The sequence below is a fragment of the Cornus florida genome, unplaced genomic scaffold, assembly GCF_030987335.1.
Source record: "Cornus florida cultivar Cherokee Brave unplaced genomic scaffold, ASM3098733v1 CherokeeBrave_3.0.0_Hap2_Chr07, whole genome shotgun sequence".
NCBI lineage: Eukaryota > Viridiplantae > Streptophyta > Magnoliopsida > Cornales > Cornaceae > Cornus > Cornus florida.
In genome coordinates, this window is record NW_026775577.1 from 14,103,549 (window position 1) to 14,125,223 (window position 21,675).

Below are 21,675 nucleotides of genomic sequence, written 5' to 3' on the forward strand. Positions count from 1 at the left end.
TTGTTTTCCACTGTCACGAGGGTAGCGTGCTGCGCTCGGTGGGCTATATTTTCCTCAAGCCGAATGTAGATCTGGGCCCTGGCATTTAGAGTCTGCATGTCGGGAGGAGAATACTTGACTAGGGAAGTGTGGAACTTCGTCCCCTGAATTATTGCGAGTTTAAATGTCTCTATAGCAGTTGCGGGATGACAATCCACTATTTCTGATGCCTCCATGTTGAATCTTGATAAGAAATCCTGCAATGTTTCCCCCCTTTTCTGCCTTACGGTGAAGAGGCTGGCAATACTCTTCTTTTGCTTCTTATTTCCGCACTACTGTGCCAGGAACATGGTGCATAGAGTTACATAATCCGGGATGGATTTATACGGTCTATTCCTGAACCACTCTAGTGCTGCTCCTGTCAGACTGGTAAGAAAAACTCTGCACAACCAAGGGTCATTACAATCATCCAAAGCCATCTTTTGAGCATAATGATCTAGGTGCCGAGAAGGATCCCCTGTTCCATCAAACTAGGTGAAAGAAGGCATGGTGAATTTCTTGGGCCTCTCAACCAGATACACATCGTCAGTGAAAGGAGTTTTGATCAAAGAATTTTGGTGTTCTCTAGCCATCTCGGCAGGTGTCTGAATCTTCAGGAGTCTCTTCTCGTCAAAGGCATCCTGAACACCTGCACCATCTGGGATTCCATTGGACCACACTGTAAGCTTATGGCTGGATTTGACTTGCTCATCCTGCGTGCAACGAGGGACGTTATCTGAAGCCACAGCCTCGGATCTTGCCTTCCGTTGCTGCTGAACCTTATTCGGCTGAACCTCATTGGGTCGTGCCCCATTAGGTGGAACCCCATAAGGCGGAAGTCCAGTAATCGGAGGAATATTCTGACTAGGGGGTGCTGCTGTGTCACCCACTGGTGGCGGTGGTACCAACTGAGCCAGCGTCATTTGCAGAGTGTTATTCTGTTGTTGAAGCAAGGCGATCTATGCTACGCTTGCTTCGTTTGCCTGACGAAGTACGTCAAACTGGTGCAGAAACTCTTCACGCATCTTTTGCATCAACTCCGTCTGTTGATCTGCTGAAGATCCTCCGTTCGACATTCTGGATGGTTAGCTGCAAGATTCACTCGTGAAACAAAAACAAGAATGGGAATATATTTGCACACGATTCCCATAGACGGCGCCAAAGTGTAGGTGCAAAATTCTGCTTAACCAATAACAATTGAGAAAAATACTACAACACACTCAAGAACAATATAAATAAATAAGAACAGTGTATAGAGAAGCGTAGAATTGCTTGGATCCCTTTATTGGAGGTCTGGGCCTCTATTTATATACAAAAGTTAGAAGAATTACGATAGGACTCGCGTTGCTTGTCCTCTAATTCTTTCCATATATCAATTTCTTTACAAATAGAATTCTTTCCTCTTTATAATTCTTCCCTTTCCGGATTTTCCTTACATAGAACTTACTTCCTTTGATGAATCCTTTTCCTTGTAGGACCGGCTCCTTCTTTAAATGGATTTGGGCCGCATCTAACTTGGTACACATGACTGCTGGTGTCTTGATTCGAACTTTAGTAAAGCCCGTAGTTAGATAACAGGAGTTTTGGGCTAATGACCAACTCAACTTGGGCTTCTGACGAGATGGGCTTTGACCTTTATCGAAGATAAAGTTATATTTATGATGATGTGGATTGCTCTTATTGGATGGAGATTTTTCCTCCACAATCCTTATATGACTTTTTCTTTTCTTTTTTTCCTACTCCTTATTCACGTTTTCCAATACATCCTAATCAATATAGAAATTTAATATTAGGCCCAAAATTTTGTATCATTAAATATACATATATATATATATATATATATATATATTTTCTCTCTCTCTTTCTTTCTCATTCATGTTTTTTACATCATCACTAAAAAAATTTCTGGGTAAGTTAAAATATTTAATATGTATTCTTTTTTATCTTTTATCTTCTTTTTTTTTTTCAACAAATCTTTTCATTCCCCTCTCATTAGAAGTTTACAGTTGTCTTTTTTCTCTACTCCATACTCATTATATAATTTCAATATGAATACACTTTTATTCTAGTGAAAATTTTGTTGGAATATTGAATTTGGATTTTCTAAATTAGGTTCTATGATTTTTATTTTATTAACTTTTGTTATTATAAATTTGTGTATATATATTTATATATTTTGTTTGTGAGTTGTGACTATTTTTATTTATATTGTTAAAAATGGCACTTTTTAATTTTTTTACCTAGGCCCCAAATTAGATTGTCCCTATACTCAAACAGTTTTGGGGTGAAGTGCAAATCATGTTGAATGGGTCAGCTTGGAAGTTAAAGGATGTGAGACACATCCCTGACTTGAGGAAGAATTTGATTTTGGTGGGACAATTGTCAGATGAAGGTTTTGTTACAACATTCAATGGAGACTCGTGGAAAGTTTCCAGAGGCCCTATGACCATTACACGTGATAAGAAATATGGCACTCTCTACACAACTACCAGTGCTTGTGGGTCTATAACAGTTGCAAAAAACAGAGAAGATCACAACCTTTGGCAACAGAGACTGGGTCACATGAATGAAAGGGGGCTCAAGATTATGCATTCAAGGGGGAAACTACCAGAGATATGGGCAATTGATATCGACTTCTATGAGAGTTGCATGATGGGCAAACAGAAAAGGGTCAGTTTCAAGAAGAGTGACAGAAATCTCAGAAGAGAAACTTGAGCTAGTTCATACAGATGTTTGGGGGCAGCCACTGTCACATCCATTAGCGAAAAATACTACTTCGTGACTCTCATTGATGATCACACGAGGAAGGTATGGGTTTATTTTTTGAAGCACAAATCTGAGGTATTTGATGTGTACAAGAAGTAGAAGGCCATGGTGGAGAATGAGATAGGTTTGAAGATCAAAAGGTTGAGGTCAGACAATGGTGGTAAGTATGAAGACACCGGATTCAAGAAGTTCTATTTTGATAATGGGATCAGATTAAAGAGGACTGTGCAAGGAACCCCACAGCACAATGGGGTGGCAGAACGAATGAACAGAACATTGACAGAGAGAGCCAAAAGCATGTGCATACATTCAGGTCTACCCAAACAGTTTTGGGTAAAAGCAGTCAATACAGCATCCTACCTAATTAATCGTGGACCATCGGTGCCTTTGGAGTATCGAATACCAGAAGAGGTATGGAGTGGCAAAGAGGTAAATCTTTCATGGTTGAAAGTTTTTGGTTGTATTGTATATGCGCATATTAGTGACCATGCTAGGGGAAAGCTCGACCCCAAGTCACTAAAATGCATCTTCATTGGGTATGGCGGAAATGAGTTTGGCCATTAACTTTGGTATAATCAGAACAAGAAAATTATCAAAAGTAGAGATGTGATTTTCAATGAGAAGGTGATGTACAAGGATAGAGACACAACACAATTAACTAGTCCTGTACAGAGTAAGCTTGAGTTTGTTGAGTTGGATGATGATCCAGAGAGCATTGACGCGGAGCAGACAGATGAGGGTTCTTGGCCAGAACTCATAGAGCATAGTTTACCGCAGATTCCAACTCTTATGCCTGCACCCAAAAGGTCTACGCGACCTCATGTACCAAATAGGAAATATTTAGATTATATGTTACTCACAGATGATGGTGTGCCTGAATGGTATGATGAAGCATGTCAAGTTGAAGATGCTAGCAAGTGGGAGCTTGCAATGGAAGATGAGATGAAATTCCTTATCTTTAACAAAACATGGGAACTAACCAAGTTGCCCATGGGGAAGAAAGCTCTTCACAACAAATGGGTGTACAGGGTAAAATAAGAACATGATGGTTTCAAGAGATACAAGGCGAGATTGGTGGTCAAAGGCTTTCAGCAAAAGCAAGGCATTGACTACACAAACATTTTTTCCCCGGTTGTGAAACTAAGTACCATTCGCTCAGTTTTTAGCATTGTTGTAGGAGAGGGGTTGCACCTTGAGTAGTTAGATGTCAAAACTGCTTTCCTCTATGGTAAGCTAGAGGAGGAGATTTACATACAACAACCAGAGGGTTTCTCAGTCAAAGGGAAAGAGAAACTAGTGTGCAAGTTGAAGAAAAGCTTATATGGTTTGAAGCAAGCCCCGAGGCAGTGGTACAAGAAGTTTGATGGTTTTATGAAGCGACATGACTATAACAAGTGCAACGCTGACCATTGCTGCTACTTCAAGAGGTTTAAGTCAAGTTTCATTATCCTTCTACTTTATGTTGATGACATGTTAGTGGCAGATTCTGATTTTGAAGAAATCAGCAAATTGAAGAAGCAGTTGTCTAGTGAATTCGAGATGAAGGATCTTGGTGCAGCAAAGCAGATTCTAGGGATGAGGATTAGCAGAAACAAACAGAAAGGTACTTTACAGATGTCTCAGGCTGAGTATGTTGAACGGGTTCTGAAGAGGTTCAACATGAATAATGCTAAGGCGGTGAGTATTCCCTTAGCTAATCACTTCCGATTATCTCAAGTTCAGTGTCTGAAGACAGAAAATGAGAAAAACTTAATAGCCAAAATCCCATATACCTCAGCCATTGGAAGTTTGATGTATGCCATGGTGTGCACAAGACCAGACATTGCATATGCAATGGGAGTAGTAAGCAGGTTCATGAAGGATCCAGGCAAGCTACACTCGGAAGCAGTACAGTGGATATTGAGATATCTACGGGGTACCACAACAGATGCTTATGTTTCAAAAGGGGCGAAATGAAGCTACATGGTTATGTAGATTCAGACTTTGCTAGTGACGTGGACCACAAAAGAAGTACTACCAAGTATGTGTTCATGGTAGGTACAACTGCAGTTAGTTAGGTTTCGCAAATACAGAGGATTGTAGCGTTATCTACTACAAAGGCAGAGTATGTGGCAATAACAAAGGCCAGGAGATGATTTGGTTACAAGGTTTGTTGATAGAGTTGGGATTCGAACATGTGAATAATGTTTTGCACAGTGATAGTCAAAGTGCGATACATTTGGCAAAGAGTTCAGCATTTTATTCAAAGACCAAGCATATAGAACTTCAGTATCACTTTATCAGATCTTTATTAGAAGATGGGGTGTTGACACTTGTGAAAATACTTGGCACCAAGAATCCGGCTGATATATTGACCAAGACAGTGACCATGGAGAAAATGAAGTTGCGTGCAACTTCAGTCGATCTTCTAGCTTGAAGACAGAAAGAAGCACACCAATATGTATGGGACACGTATGAGAAGAATATGGAATGGGTTTACAGGTGCTCCAGCCTCCAAGTGGGAGATTGTTATAGTTTTGTGGAGTCTGATTATTTTTTAGGAATGTTTAATTATTTGGAAACTCCAACACTGCTGAATTTTAGGGAAAATTCAGTTTTCTGATCTGATTTAACTTCCTTATTGGTTTTGGATTCTACAAAAGGTAAGTTCTTTTAGGATAAGTTTGGGACTTTATAAATATCAACTCTAATCAGATTTTAGAGGGGGGTGAAAGTTAGATATAAATTTGTGCCAATACAAGAGAGAGCAATTGAGAGAGATTGAGAGAGAATTCTCTATTGTAATTCTTTATCTTTTTCATACTGAATTTGTTCAGTGTGCTCCATGGACGTAGTCCTATGATTTGGGTGAACCATGTATATCTTATGTTCTTGTGTGTGACTTTTTATTATTTTTCGTGATTACTTGTTTATTCCTTAAACAGTGTTACTTATTTTGTGTTTTCGCCGCAACAATTGGTATCAAATCCGGTTGATTATGCAGTGCAACTCCAACACGAATATGTGTATACTAACTCCACTGTAAATGGTTTTTATTAAATAAATCCCAATAGTTGTTCAAACTATATAAAGATTTCAAGCCTAGCCAAGTTAATGGGTGGCAATTTAAGCCCAAATGTATTAAACTGTCCAAACTCGTCCATTAAAATTAAATTGTTTGGGCACCCAAATTTAAGTGAATGGGTAACTATGGATACAAAGTGGATACCCATACAACTCAATGGTTAATGATGTGTTAAGAGTGGGTACCCATCTTAACCCGCTCAAACAAAACCCTCTTTTCTTTCTCCTCCCTTTCTCTCTCTTCCATCTCTTCTGCCTCTTTGCTTCTCGTTTATTTTTTCATTTCTTTTCACCTTTTTTTCTCTCTCGTTTCTCCCTGTTCTCTCATCTCTTCCCCCTTTTTTTTCTCTCTCTTCCCTTTCCTCCCAGCTTTTTTTTTTTTTTTTTTTTTGGTGCATTCCCCCACCTCGCTACTTCTTTCTTCTTCTTTTTTTTCAAGCGTTCTCTCTCTTCGCTGGTTCTTTTCTTTTTTCTTTTTTCCCTGCAATAACTCTCTCTCTCTCTTCACTATTCCTTCAAATTTTGTTTTATTATATAAAATAAATGACCAACATTTAATTAAAACTCTTGCTCAAAACTCCTTTTTAAAAATATATGTAATTAATATTGTTGAGTAAGTTGTATGGTGACTTTTCCCAAAATAAATAAAAAGTAAAAAAAAAAAAATGTAACTCTTGAAATTAAAAAATTAATGTAAGAATATTTTTTATTTTTATTTTTTGGTATTCAACAACAATTAAAATAACTTATACAATTTGTGTCTAAAAATATTTGGGTTATTGGATTGGGTGTGGATTTACTTACCCATTTAACAGCCAACTCATTTATGACCCACTATAAATGAACTGATAATAAGTTGTTGACCCTTTCATGATCAGTCCATTAATAACCAGCCCAAAATCCGTCCAAACCCACCCAATTACCCGACAAAAATCCAAGACTATCCACGGGCCACAAACAATTTTTAACTTATAACAATGCAAGTCATCAAAAGAAAAGGATAAATATGACAAGGTGCACAAAAGTATAACAACACACCAATATATTGATAATTAAAACGGTACGATTACATGAGACCATGATGCATCATCATAAGACAAATTACAAATAGTGATAGCACAACACTTGACATAAACCACGATTGACACTGGAGGCACACTCATCAGGAGGCAGACAAACAGTGATAGCAGCACAACAACACTCGACCGCTAATGATATTGAAGGCAAGGCACTCTATGCCATAATAATGCAAGCGGGCAAAGCAAACTCCTATTTTTCACTTTAGCAACCACAAGGATACCTTGGTATGATGCCTTTCAAGGAGTGGAAACCATCACTAATCGGAGTGACACGATTAATTATATAATCATTTTTGGTCCCAGGGGCATAATTGATGAGAGCATAAGTGTCGCCTTTAAATATATAAGCTTCATTTTCTGCTTCAGCCGAAAATGCTGCATCTAAGCCATCCTCGAAAACTGTATCTTTAAGAGAAGGGAAACCGAGAGGAATCCTTTTGGCAGACCAAATTATGTAATCATTGGTTGTACCGGGTGCAAAATTAATAAGCGCATATTGATCTCCTTTAAATATATAGGCTTCATCTGACTTGGAGGAAGCAAAGGCGGCATCAATACCATTTTCAAAAATGGTATTTTTCAAAGAGTAGAAGCTATCTGTGATCTTCTTGGGTCCTTGAATAATGTCGCCACTCACAAAGTTGATGAGTGCATAAATATTACTTCTAAATAAATACACCTCATTTTTTGCAGAAGCCGTAAATGCAGCATCAATTCCGGAGGCAAAAATAGTATCTCTGAGAGAGGGAAAGAAGTCACCGATGCTCATGGGTCCCTTAATAATGTAGTCATTAGTTGTGCCGGGAGCATAGTTGATATGCAAGCATTGATCAGTAGTGAAAAGAAACGCCTCCTCCTTCTTGTTATTGGAGTTGAATGCACACTCGATGTAATGCCCCACATTACAACCTGGGTCAACATAAGGCTCCTCTGTAGGTGGTGTGGTGTCCTCCTCCTCCTCCTCCTCCTCCTCCTCCGCGACGTCTCTCTTTTCAACATGTGGAGCACCTACAAGTGCAAGCATATATTCATCACGTCTGGGACAGTTAACATTTCTTAGTCTATTCATAAATTCTTGAGTGGTTTGCCCACTCCTCGACGTTGGATAAGGATTGAAACGACCGTTACGGTAAATTCGATTTCCATGTCGTGTATAATTTGTGTATTGTCCAGATCCTTCAACTTCATATGGACGTGCTGATCGGATATATTGACGACTAATGCCACCTGCAAAAGCGATTTCCTGCTGATTACTATAATTATTACGGTCACCCAAGGTCAGCACGGTATCGATTCCCCCTGGAGCAAATATCTCATACCGATAAATAATGCGACGTTCGGTTGTGACCAGGGGTCGCCACCTAGTTGACCTTGTTGTGCTAACAAACACTGACCCATCGGCAGGACAGGTCTCTGACGGGGCTCCTCCTCTATTTACATGGCGCTCTAAGTTGTAGTAAGCTTCCAAACTAGTTGAACCTTGTTCTCGCGGACGAAATCCTGTTCGGAAAATCTCTCTATAGTGACGATCATCCCATCGATACACCGCCTCCACAATATCTTGGTCGTCATTAGGGTTCCGATATTCAATTCTTGGCCCTTGTCTATTGTAAAGTGTTAAACCAGTTATATTATGCTGGTATGTACGAATAGCCTCTCCAGAAGCCGGTTGGGGACACGCAGCTGCAACTCCACGATATTCTGATGTAGATGGAAGTGCCATATCTACAAGTCGAGTTAGAACCATTGCCTCAAATAATTTCTTTATTGTCAAAATAAATGAGAGACATAATGCAAGACAATCAAAAGAACATCTCAACACAATTTAAGCTCAATCGAGCTAAGGACTTCTCATAATCTATGGGCACATTGCAATTAATAGGCAGGATACGGAACTTGCACCGATCAAATTTGGCACTGTTGAATATATATATATATGCACACACGTGTGATACAGAAACAACAGGTAGTACCATGCATGCTTCCAGAATGTGCCCGTCAAATTTGATATGAATAGTTGCAACTATTCAGATGATAATAGCTACTATGCTTCTAGAATGTGATTGTTGAAGATGGTACATAACTTTTAGTTTGTATCTTTTGAATATTTTATAACAATTAAGACGACACGTCACTTCAGGTTTTCACCTTTTAGAAGTCTATAAATAGCAATGTGTTGCACATTCAATAATTCACTTATTCATGTTTTTTTTTTTTTTCATTTTTTTTTTTTTTTTTTTTTGTTTTACTAACGGCGGGAATTTAGGCTTTGCTGTATCTTGAGAGTGTTTTGCTACAAAACCCGTTAACAAAATCAGTTTAACTGGAGACAAATAACACTTTAAGAAAATGAATACACACCTCAAAGTCTGTATTTTGTTTGCGTTATCAAAGTTGCAGAAATGAACATCAAATTTCTTAAGGTCTGGTCGTCTCCAACAACGTAATCATTAGTTTTGAGTCAATTGTGTCAACTGTAACACTCCGATAATTTTAAAAGATTTATTAATTAGGATTAATTATTTTATTTTATTTTTCAATGATTTATTTTATTTTATTGAGTGCTAGATTAATTATCTTATTTTAATTAAGTTATATTTCGTGATTATGTATGATGATTGATTGTTTGTGTGGTTGATTATTGATTGAATTATTGGTATGTTGATTTTATTGGTATTATATGACTTAGTTGTAAATTCTTGTTTGTTTATGTGCTTCATGTAATTAGTTATTTTAATTTCTGTATTTAATTAATTATCTTATTTATTTAAATTAATTGGATTGGGCTTAAGGAAAGTTGGAACAAAAGATGTGGTCTTGGGCTTGTATGAAACCTTATTAGGTTAATTAATGAAGGTCCGTGATTATTTAATTATTTAAATGATCACTTTTGTATCAATTATATATATATATATATATATATATATATATAATTATATATAAATATAATTAATTAATAATTGTTATGGAAAGATATATATATAGATATATATTTATTGATATTTATAAGTATATATGATTTAATTAACTAATGAGTTAATTATGGAAGGAATATATATTTATATATATATATATGTTTATAGATATAAATTATTTAAAGATTATTATTTTAATTCATAATACTAGTTGGAATAGGATTTGGAATTTAAGGTGTATAAAAATACACATAAGGCTTTAGGGTTAAAGGTTTTACACGTTAGAAAAATAAAACAGACAGAGAGAGAGGAAGAAGAAGGGCTGACAAGGAGGAGGTCGGATCTGAAAAGGAGGACGTCGGAATTGGAAGAGATAATTAAAGCTTAAAGCGTCGGTTTCGTTTCGAAACCTTCAGGCGAGTTTTCTCTAACTTTCCTCTTAGAACTCATAAGGATTTCACCTTGAGTATCAAGGCTTTAATTAAATTTATTTGTTTAAAAATTATGGTTAGATCGGAATAATTAAAAAGTATAAACTATTATATTTGATTTTTAGATTATTGGATTTTAATTGATATATATAGGTGTTATGTATATTTTAAAATCAATCTATAGGTGGATTTGTGACCCAAGAGAGTTAATTATGGTTTCTTTATTTTCTAGAATTGTTCTGTAATTTTCTGGAATTTTTCTGATATTTTTAGGAATTTATTAGGATTTAATTTCCTATTATTTGTTAGGAAAATAATTATATATATATATATATATATATATATATATATATATATATATATATATATATATACTAGGTAACTGGCGCATGCGGAGCGGCGGCACAATAAAGAATTGATCCAGTGCGGCGCGGTGTAGGATAATAGGGTGTATACGCCAATTAGGGCCATTTGATTAATTAAACTTATGTGAATTGATATGGTGCATCGCGACGCATAAAACTTTGGTGCGCATGTGTATCTGGACCATAGAAGTGGTCTGGTCAACTATGGGATTATTTGGTGTATTGCAGACCATGAGAAGATGGTGCACTCGCTGATCTGGACCTTAGATCTATTATAGTTAATAGAAAATAATCTGGTGTGAGCGTGTTCATTTGCGCACTTATTTATGACCATTGGATGCGGCATAAAGGAAGTGATGGATTCAGTGTGGTGAGCTCACGGTAGCTGAAAGAGCTTAGCCAATACCAGCACACAAGGAGGCTTGAATCCAGCGCGTGCAAGTGCATAGTAAGCACGTGGGCGTGCGTGGGAAACTATGTTGGCCTAATTCGACACTAGAAATTAAAACGGTCATAACTTAGTCATTTTAAATCGAAATTGGGTCATTCTTGAGCTCAAATTCAATGATTTTTCGTCTTCTTTCCAATGGTACCAATTTCATTATCAGATTCCCATCCTACTAGGAGATATTTATGTTTTAGTGAGAAAGTGTCGGAAAACTGTTTAAACCAATATGGAGTATTTAAAGGAAACTATTTCTGACATATTTAGTTGCACTAATTTGTGTAAATATAATAAATTAATAATTTGTTATGGAAGGAAGTGTATATATATATATATATATATATATATATATATATATATATATATATATATATATATATATTTAAACCAATATGTATATATATATATATATATATATATTTATGTTTTAGTGAGAAAGTGTCGGAAAACTATTTAAACCAATATGGAGTATTTAAAGGAAGTGTATATTATTTATATATTTACACATATATAAATAATTATATATATATATATATATATATATATATGTATGTATGTATGTATATTGATTTTAAATAATCAAGGATTATTAAAGAAGGTGTTAAACACATATATACATTAAATAACATATGTGTAGGTATATATATATATAAATCATTTAAGATGATTAATATTATCATTCTTATTTGGCATATCTTAATAGGCTGGTTGTTAAATTAATGATATGCGTATAATATGCATGTGATGGCTATGTATGATTTAGCGTATTGTTAATTTTAAAGTTAATTCATGGTTAAAGTGTGGGCATGGATGAATTGTCAAATGATTAAATATATTACCTAAATATTTGTATGAATAGAATACATATATGGAAAGCATGGATGAATTGCTAATTAAATGTATGAATAAATATACCTGTGGAGGCATGGTTGAATTGCCAATGTATAAATATACATACACGGAGGCATGGTTGAATTGCCAATGTATAAATAAATATACTTATGGAGGCATGGTTGAATTGCCAATATATAAATAAAAATATTTACAATGGCATGGTTGATTTGCCAAAGCATAATTACGTTGTTATGTGTTAGATGATTAAAATATCATCTATGGTTGTTGTATGTATGGATTGGATTAGGGTTAGATATTCTTAAATGAGAATAGTTTAGTACTTACTGATTAGTGTATTATTTTACATTAATAAAATAATATTGGGGAAGACGTGGATGATTTGTCAAAACTTGGATTTTGGATATGTGATTTAAACAATTAAAATCATTATCGGGTTGGGATTAAATAGAGTATTTCTTTTATTATAATTTGTTGTTTAAATGATTAAACAACTGACTAGGATGGGATTAAGGTCAAAGGAGTTTTTATAAAATGAAATGGTAGATTGGTCTAGGTATGAATATTATTTTAATAATTATTTAATAGGTATGGAAATTTAATAAACCTATTAATGGATGTGATTAGTATAGTATATATAATTATATATAGACATGTATATCGTGCTTTATTAAAGTTAAAACTTTATTAGGTTTGGTTTTGATCAGAGATGATCTGCTTATTGGTTTTCAGAGGCCTGGTAGAGTGAACTTGCTCGTAGGGTTTAACCCACGATTTATTTTTCAGGTTATTAGAGGTTCCAGTCTCGAGGTTGAGGATCCGCAGCTGGGAGACTGTCATTCGTCTATTCATCTTGTGTACTTTTAAATAGTATTGGATTATTGGATAATGTTTTAAGGGGTCCTTGAGTTATGGGATTTCCGAATTGTAATTGTTGGAGAATCATTAAGTAATATTTATTTATTAGTTGTCTTCAGCGGTTTATTTATTCTTTATTATTCATCTTTGTATTCTGTGCTTGTTAAATACTTAAATTGTTTTGATATCCCTTGATTTTGTGCGCGGACTTGATCAATCCGTGTTCCAAAATTAGGGGGTATCACATCAACCATCTTAAAGTGTTATTAGGATGGAGACTATATCAGACAACACTTTGTTCAAACTTATGAATAAGACTTTGTGAAGACAGATAGATTTGATGGATCTAACTTTACCCGTTGGTAGGATAAATTAATTTTCCTACTCACTGCTCTCAAAATCTCATATGTTCTGGATTCAAATCTCTGATCATTCCCAGAGCCAGCAGATAAAGATACATAGAAGATTATTGAGATCTCTATACTGCTATGAAGTCTCCTCGAGAAATTTGGAATGTACTAGAATTCAAGTACAAAATAGTTACGAATAAGTTTGTAATACTTAAGTACTTTTTAGATCAAGTTCATAAATTGTAAGTTCTAGTCACAAACCTTCATGGAGTGAAAATTGTACTTCCAGAATTCTTCTAAGCGTGGGCTATCAATTCATAGTTGCCTCCTAGTTAGAATGATTATAGAAAGAAACTTCTGTATAAGACAGAACAATATATTTACTTTGGAAGAAATACAGAAGCATTTGCGAATTGAAGAAGAAACTCGAATTCTTGATAAGAAATATTATGTTAAAGATTCTTCCAAAGTGAATTATGTGGATAGAGGAAAATCAAAAAAATATAAAAAAGAGTCTCAAGTTGAAAAACAAAGGAACTTTCAAAAGGAATGATCCTTATAAGAATAAAAATCCTCCTAGACCATGTTTTCAGTGTGGAGAGAAATGACATTTTATTCGTGATTGTAGGTACAAGAAGTATGAACAAAAAGAAAATGCCAATAAATCAAATAGCGCTAATGTAATAGAAAAAAATATTTCTGATCTTGTTGTTATGGTGCCTGCAATACAAATTGGCATGATAACTGAATTAAACATGGCAACAGTAACTAAGTCTTTAGATCGGTGACTTGATTCTGAGGCTATTATGCATGTTTGTAATGATAAATCACATTACAAGACTTGTGAATCTGTGGATGATCAAGAAGTTTTTTTCCAAAGTTTTGGGAAAAGGGAATGTTGAAATTCAATTTACTTTAGGAAATAAATTAACATTGCAGAATGTTTTTCATGTCCCATAAATTAGAAAGAATTTTTTATCTACAAATTAATTTGTTATGTAAGAGTGGTATTACGGCGCGCTATGTTAAAGGCTGATAAGTTAATTCTGACCAAGAACGGAATTTTTTTAGGAAGGGTAATTCTTGTAATGGAATGTTTAAACTAATTTTTAATAAAATAAGTCATTCTACTTATATTGTTTGGTCTCTTATATTTGGCGTGCACATTTAGTACATTTAAATTTTAGATTATTAAAGTATATATCAAAGCTGGTTTCATTTCTTGTAGTGATGATTGCAATGATAAATGCAAAATTTGCATTGAATAAAAAATTAATAAGAAACATTTTCCAAAAGCCAATCAAAATTCACAACTATTAGAAATAATTCATTTGACAATTGTGAATTAAATAAAAATTTAACTAGAAGATGAAAAATATCCATTATAACTTTTATTGGTGACTGCTCTAAATTTACTAATATATATCTAATGGCTAGTAAAAATCAAGCTTTTGACATGTTTAAATGTTATAAGACTGAGGTTGAAAATCAAAAGGAAAATAAAATAAAAATTATTCGTAATGATAGGGGTAGTGAATATTTTTTAATGAATTTTCTGCTTATTGTGAAGAAAATAGAATAATACATCAGAAAAGTTCACCTTATACTCCACAACACAATGGTTTGGCTGAAAGAAAAAATAGGACACTTGTTGATATGGTTAATTATATGTTATTGGATACTAAATTACCTATAAATCTATGGGGTGAAGCTATACTTATTGCTTGTCATGTGCATAATAGAATTCCATCTAGAAAAACACATATCTCACCCTATGATATTTGAAAAGGAAAAAAACCAAACTTAAAATATCTTAGAGTACGGGGGTGTTTAGCATTTTATAGAATTCATAATCCAAAGAGAACCAAATTAGGTGGAAGAGGAATAAAAAGTGTTTTTGTAGGTTACGCTAAAAATTCTAAAGCCTATAAACTATTAGACTTAAATTCTAATGTCATTGTTGAATCTAGAGATGTTGAATTTATAGAAAATCAATTTTGTTATGGTTCTTTGTCTGGACATATTCAAAGAAAATCTAATGATTTGGAATCTAATACATCTCTTAGAGACAAAAGGAAAACAAATGATGAAATGACTATACCTAGCAAAAGTTAGAGAATTAGTAAAACGCTTTAGATCCTGATTTTATTTTATCTTATGCTATAATATTTTTAGTATAGGGAGATAGAAATAAAGTTCTTAATAAAATACCCATTTTATTGAAAAAAGAAGATGATCCTAAAACATCTTTTGAAGCAACGGCTTCAAGAGATGCAGTTTTTTGGAGAGAGACTATAAATGATGAAATGCATTCATTGTTGTCAAACCAAACTTGGGTTTTGGTTGAATTACCACAAGAATCAAAACTGGTGAGTTGTAAATGGGTATTTAGGAGAAAATATAACACAGATGGGTCTATTCAAACATTTAAAGCTAGATTAGTATCCAAGGGTTTTAAAGATAATAAATGAATTGATTATTTTGATACTTATGCACCTGTGGGTAGAATTGCATCTATTAGAGTTCTTATGGGTTTGACTTCTATTTAATATTTACTTGTGCATCGAATGGATGTGAAAATTGCATTTTTAATTAATGGTGATCTTGAGGAAGAAGTATATATTGAACAACTAGAAAGGTTAGTCTTACGTGAAAATAAAAGGAAAGTTTGCAAATTAGTAAAGTCACTCTATGGTTTAAAACAAGCACCAAAGCAATGGCATTAGAAATTTGATTATGTGATACTAGCTATCATTTGATTTTTATGTATAATAGTGTTGATAAGTGCATTTATTCTAAATTCACAAATGATTATGGTGTTATTATTTGTCTTTATGTTGATGACTTACTAATTTTTGAAACAAATATGAGAAGTGTTCCTAAAACGAAGAAGTATCTAACTTCATGTTTTAAAATAAAATATCTTAATAAAGTATATATTATCTTAGGAATTAAATTAAAGAAACATGAAAATGGGTATGCATTGTGTCAATCTCGTTATATTGAAAAGATTCTTTTTAATATAATTATTTTAGAATTAAAGAAACTAGTACCCCTTATGATTCAAGTATTAAAATGTTTAAAATTTTGGCAGAGCAGTTGCACAGCTTAAGTATGCTAGTTTTATAGGTAGTATGATGTATGTTATGCATTGTACAAAGCCGGATATAGAATTTACTGTGTGCAAACTTTTTAGGTACACAAGTAATCCTAGTACAGTTCATTGGAAAGCAATTTTTAGAATCCTTAGATATCTTAAGGGGACGGTGGAACAAAGACTATTTTATTATGATTTTCCAATAATACTAGAAAGATACACAAATGCTAGTTGGATTACCAGTGCGAGTGATAATAAGTCCACGTCTGGATGGATATTTACAATTGGTGGAGGAGTCATTTCTTGGGCATCTACGAAACAGACGTGCATAACACATTCAACAATGGAATTTGAGTTTATTGCATTAGCAACAACTGGTAAAGAAGCAGAATGCATATGAAATTTGTTATTAGATATAGAGTTGTGGCCACAACCAATGTCATTTATTTCTTTGCATTGTGACAATGAGACGACTATATCTAGAGCATATAGTAAAATATATAATGGAAAGTCTAAACATATCAGTTTGAGACATGACTATGTTAGACAATTAATAAATGATAGAGTTATTAACATAATAGATGTTAAGTCAAGTAATAATCTGACAGATCCTCTTACTAAGAGTATATATGTTAAGGGATTCGAGGAATTTGGCAAAAATTACGTCTAGTGGAATGAGGTTGAAACCCTTTCTTAAAAATCACTAGTAAAGGGACCTGACTTTGTACTAGAATACCACTAGTCCAAAGTTTAATGGGTGATAAAAAGTTACTAATAAGTGGTTGTATAAGCATTGAAAAAAAATTAATTATAAACTGCCCCTTCCGGGATGTTTAGTGCAGACTACTACGATTTGAGGATGAGTAATATACTCTTAAAGAAGTTCAAATTATGGGAAGTGTCTAAACTAGTAGGGACACTTATTGGTACTTCTCCTATATGAACATAGAAGTGGTACTGCTTCTAACAAGGGTTATTAGGGTTTACTCTTATAAATGTTCGGATTGGGCACAAGACCTTAATAGTGCTAAAGATATAAACATCTCATATAAACTGGATAGAATTATGTGTGTGGTATTTTCGATTTTAATATTAAGGAGACTTGGGTTTAGCTAAGGCTACCATTGTTTTTCATTAAAACTTTGAAATACTTACACTAATTAAAGTTTTAAAATGAGAGATATATTCTTGCATGCGTGATACTATCATGTTGACTAGATACTTGATATATTACAATATGGTGGGGGATTGTTGAATATATTGTAATGTGTGTGTGTGTGTATGAGAGAGAGAGAGAGAGAGAGAGATCTTTGCTTCTAGAATGTGCCTGTCCAACTCAGTTTTTTTTCCCCTTCTTTCTTCTGTTTTTAGCAACATGTAATCGACAATAAATAACATTAAAACCATGTATAATTTGATTCTTTCTCAACCACCTATTGATTTTGCCATATAGTATTCCAGTGGAATATGGAAAATTTAGTGAATGTCGGAGTTCAAGTAATTTAAGATTTTCAAAGATTATAGTTTGTTTTTTCTATGTGTGTATATATATATGCATATGTTTGTGTGTCAATTCCTTCCAACAAAATTTCGTTCATCAAATCTTATGAATTCCTTGCAACAAAATTCCTTTCACGAAAGTCTTATCAGTGAAGGACTTTTAATATGAGAAGGTTCCCCAAACGGGCTCTATATATATATTTATAAATAAAACTGACTTTTTCAAGAAATTTTTTTTCTACATATATATATATATATATATATATATATATATATATATATATAATTTATAAAACGACCAACAGTTATAAACAGTTTTATATTGTTTTAAATCATAACCGAATAAACCATGAAATAACCGAACCATATTTATCGGTTTGATTTGATTTATTTTTTGTGCACGTGCAGGTGATAAATTATTTCAAGATGCGCCGGTGCCGTGTTGTCCCCAATTTTATCAGATACCCTGTTCCAAAGCACCGTTGCGTTGCTTTCTTTCATTCCATTGAGATCTTCTCGAACTTTCTCTCTCTAAAAGTAGAAAATACAGAAAATGATGGACAAGTCCAACTCCTCAGTTATTTTTATTTATTTTTTATTATTTTTTTTTTCCTTCTGTCCTCTGCTTTTAGAGAACATGTAATTGACAATCAATAACAACATTAAAAACATGCATAGAATTATTTGATTCTTTCTCAACCACCTGTTGATATTGCCATATAGTATTCCGGTGGAATATGGAAAATTTTAGTGAATGTAGGAGTTCAAGAAATTTAAGATTTTCAAAGATTATATAGCTTTTTTTGTCATGATTATGAATTCCTTTCACAAAGCTACTCAAACGGAGCCACATATATATATATATATATATATATATGTATGTATGTCAAAGCTCCTTTTTATATAACTGACTTAAAAAAAATAAAATAAAATAAAAATTGTAACCCAACAAACTAAAATAATTTGACAATTTGTGTTTAAAAATATTCGAGTTGGATGTTGGTTGACTTAACCCATTTATGACCTGTTAATAACGGTTTATCAAAACCCTCCTAAACTCACCCAATTGCAGGGTGTTTGAAGATGATGATGACAAATCATATGCTATAGTGAAATCTGAGTGGAAGAACCATCAAGATAATCTAAAAATGATAAGAAAAATGTGCCTTTTAAAAGTAAAATATTTTAGTATGCACTTAAAGTAATTTGCGAATTAAGACTTGACATATCTAAGAATGATGAATATAACTTCCACAGCCTTCGCGGTTCCTCTCGTACATTATTTTTCAAATTATCTAATCTAGTGAAGGCTAAAAGCTCAAGCGTGTTATCATAAATCAAAGTACAACACTAACACAGGACGACAAATTTATCATAAATCGAAGTACAACACTAATTTCATCATTCAAAATTATCCTTCAGAAAAAGTTTTGGTTCACCGATATATTAAGACAATATCATATCGAAGAACTAATTATCATATGATTTTTTGATAAAATCATTGAAAATTAAATCACGCCAAGTCATAGAAATAAGTAAAAAAAATTCAACTAATCACATGTATGACTTTTGTGAATCAAGTACAGATTTGAATTAATACCTTGTATCAGATGTATCGTACTGAACAGCTGAGAAATATATGAGACTGTTTAGACGTAAAGTGGTGGTGATGCAAGGTCAAGGTGAAGGTCACGCTTATTTATAGTGTGTTTGGACGGGTGAGATGAATTGTAATCACGTGGTTCACATTGAGTGTGTGGGTCGGCTCCTAAGATATTTTTTGCGAAGTCGGTTGGCAAATAAACTATTGACACGTATTCGTGCTTTTAGACGTAGAGTGGTGGTGGTGATGCAAGGTCATGGTTCACGAGTGTGTGGGGGCGGTGGGTCGGCTCCCAAGACGAGACAAAGTAGAGTTCGGTAGGAAAATCTTTACAAAGTCTGAACATGACGGAAGTGAGGCCCATATTTGTGGACTTTGGATTGTCCTGTAACAACCAGATATATATTGTATATATATATATATATATTTTAATTTTTGAATTCATGTTTATCCATATAATATATATCTATGTGGAATTATGAGGGTTATCGTATAATGAAATTTGAGAGATATAGGCTATCAGTTTAGTTGATTTTTTTTTTTTTTTTAAGAGTCCATATAGAACTCAACTACTAGATATATATCTAAACTTGGTGTATCGGCATTATTTTTTTTTATGGGCAATACTATTCTGTGAGTAACGAAGAGACGCAATACTATTCTGTGAGTAACGAAAGGGCTTAGCCAGATTCCATTGTCAGGCAAGTTAATTCTTGGTTATATTTCTTTATGTATATTTTTGGTGTGGTTATTATCATGAATGTTTATGATTTAAATATAGATCAAGTGGGAATTGATTTTAGTCTGAGCTTTGGAGATTGCATATGTAAGTGTAGAATTAAATTGATAATAAGGAACTATATGATGTTTTATACTGTTTGCGAGGTTTATTAATTTACTAGTGGATTTATACAACAGTTCAATAATGCAATGTGCAAGTGTATGGTTACGGTGTAGTTTTCAATCATATTAAGATTGTTAGTTTTATATTAAGTTTGATAGATGAACTTAGTTTTTCTTTATATAGTCATGAATTAGTGTGAGCCAATTAATCATGATTGGGAGTACATATTAGCTGGTTATACTGGTTTAGAAAGTTGTCATATGTGTCATCTGAATTGTAAGATACCATACTAGGTAGGGTAGCAAAACCGATTTAGAAAATAGCTCAGTGATTATGTTAGAATGTTGTCCGGGTAAGTACTAGCCATTATTGAATGAGTCCAGATCAAGAATTGGGAGCTTCAGTAAGAAACCATAAGCTAGTAGTAGGCTTTACAACAACTAAATACTTGGGATTGATGCAAGTGAGTGCAGTAAATGGCGAAAACAAAATAAATGGTAATGATTAGTTGAACTATTGATTTAGTTAGGCACGATCCAGGACCTGCCCATCGCGAGTGTGTTTTTATTGTTATGGTCAGTTATATGTATGTATGTATGTATGTGTGTGTGTGTGTGTGTGTGTGTGTGTGTGTATATATATATGTATATCTTTTTTTTTTTTACTTATGTCAGTAGGTGCAGAAGAAGTTTAAGAAATGCAAGTGACCTATTAATTGGAGTAATGAATGAATTAAATTTAGATTAAGGATGAAGGTGGTGTTGGCAGTAAATGGGTTGTGAGGTTTTGCATGTCATGAATTAATACAGTCATTGATATATATATAATTTTTCTTTAAGCCCATAGTTACTGGTACATATTGGAGCCATTAGAATTAGATATTTAAGGTTGGTTTTATGTTGATGGCAGACCTTAAATTTGTTGGTATAGCAAGTAGTATACAAATTTAATGATATTGAAGTTGAAATTTAGAGTATAGGTTACAACCTAATGTAATTAGGGCTATGAGTTGGTATATTGGTATTTATTAATTAATAAATTAATTATTAATTATGGTATTGGATAAACTCATAATATTATGAGTGGGAATTGTTTAAATATATTTAGTGTTTAATTGAAGTGATTAAACAAGTTGGAGCAGTAGTGGTCTGGGACTTACACGATGATGAGTTTGTTGAGCGCAGTCGGGGACTGTCTACGGGAGTGAATTACTCTTTTGTTATGGCCATTGGGCTAAAGGTGCCCTTAGTATGTGGACGTGGTCAGGGGCCATCTGGGTGAGTAGACGTACAACCTAGCCACATGTGTGTATTTGGTAGTCAGGGACTATGCAATTCACACCATTTATTCGGAGTGGAGCCAGGGGCTCATGTGAGGTAATGGCATTAAAACGCCAACTGATTGAGGGGAGCCAGGGGCTCATGTGAAGTAAGTGGGAATTTTAGTAATTTAAATTCTAGATGGGTTACAATTTCACAGGTTGAGTTAA

General features: G+C 33.7%; 1 protein-coding gene across 1 annotated transcript; it reads right to left on the reverse strand.

Moving 5' to 3' along the window:
* Positions 1-6,872: 6,872 nt before the first annotated feature.
* LOC132266483 (uncharacterized) lies at positions 6,873-19,406 on the reverse strand. The gene is made up of 3 exons (XM_059767362.1): positions 19,340-19,406; positions 16,480-16,550; positions 6,873-8,651 (listed from the first exon to the last, which is right to left on the reverse strand). The coding sequence occupies exon 3, from the start codon at positions 8,647-8,649 to the stop codon at positions 7,129-7,131; it is 1,521 nt and encodes a 506-aa protein (XP_059623345.1). The 5' UTR covers positions 8,650-8,651; positions 16,480-16,550; positions 19,340-19,406; the 3' UTR covers positions 6,873-7,128.
* Between the last annotated feature and the right edge of the window lie 2,269 nt (positions 19,407-21,675).

Bases quoted from the DNA above. Each gene is read 5' to 3' on its own strand.
- LOC132266483 (XM_059767362.1), bottom strand. From the start codon at position 8,649: ATGGCACTTCCATCTACATCAGAATATCGTGGAGTTGCAGCTGCGTGT.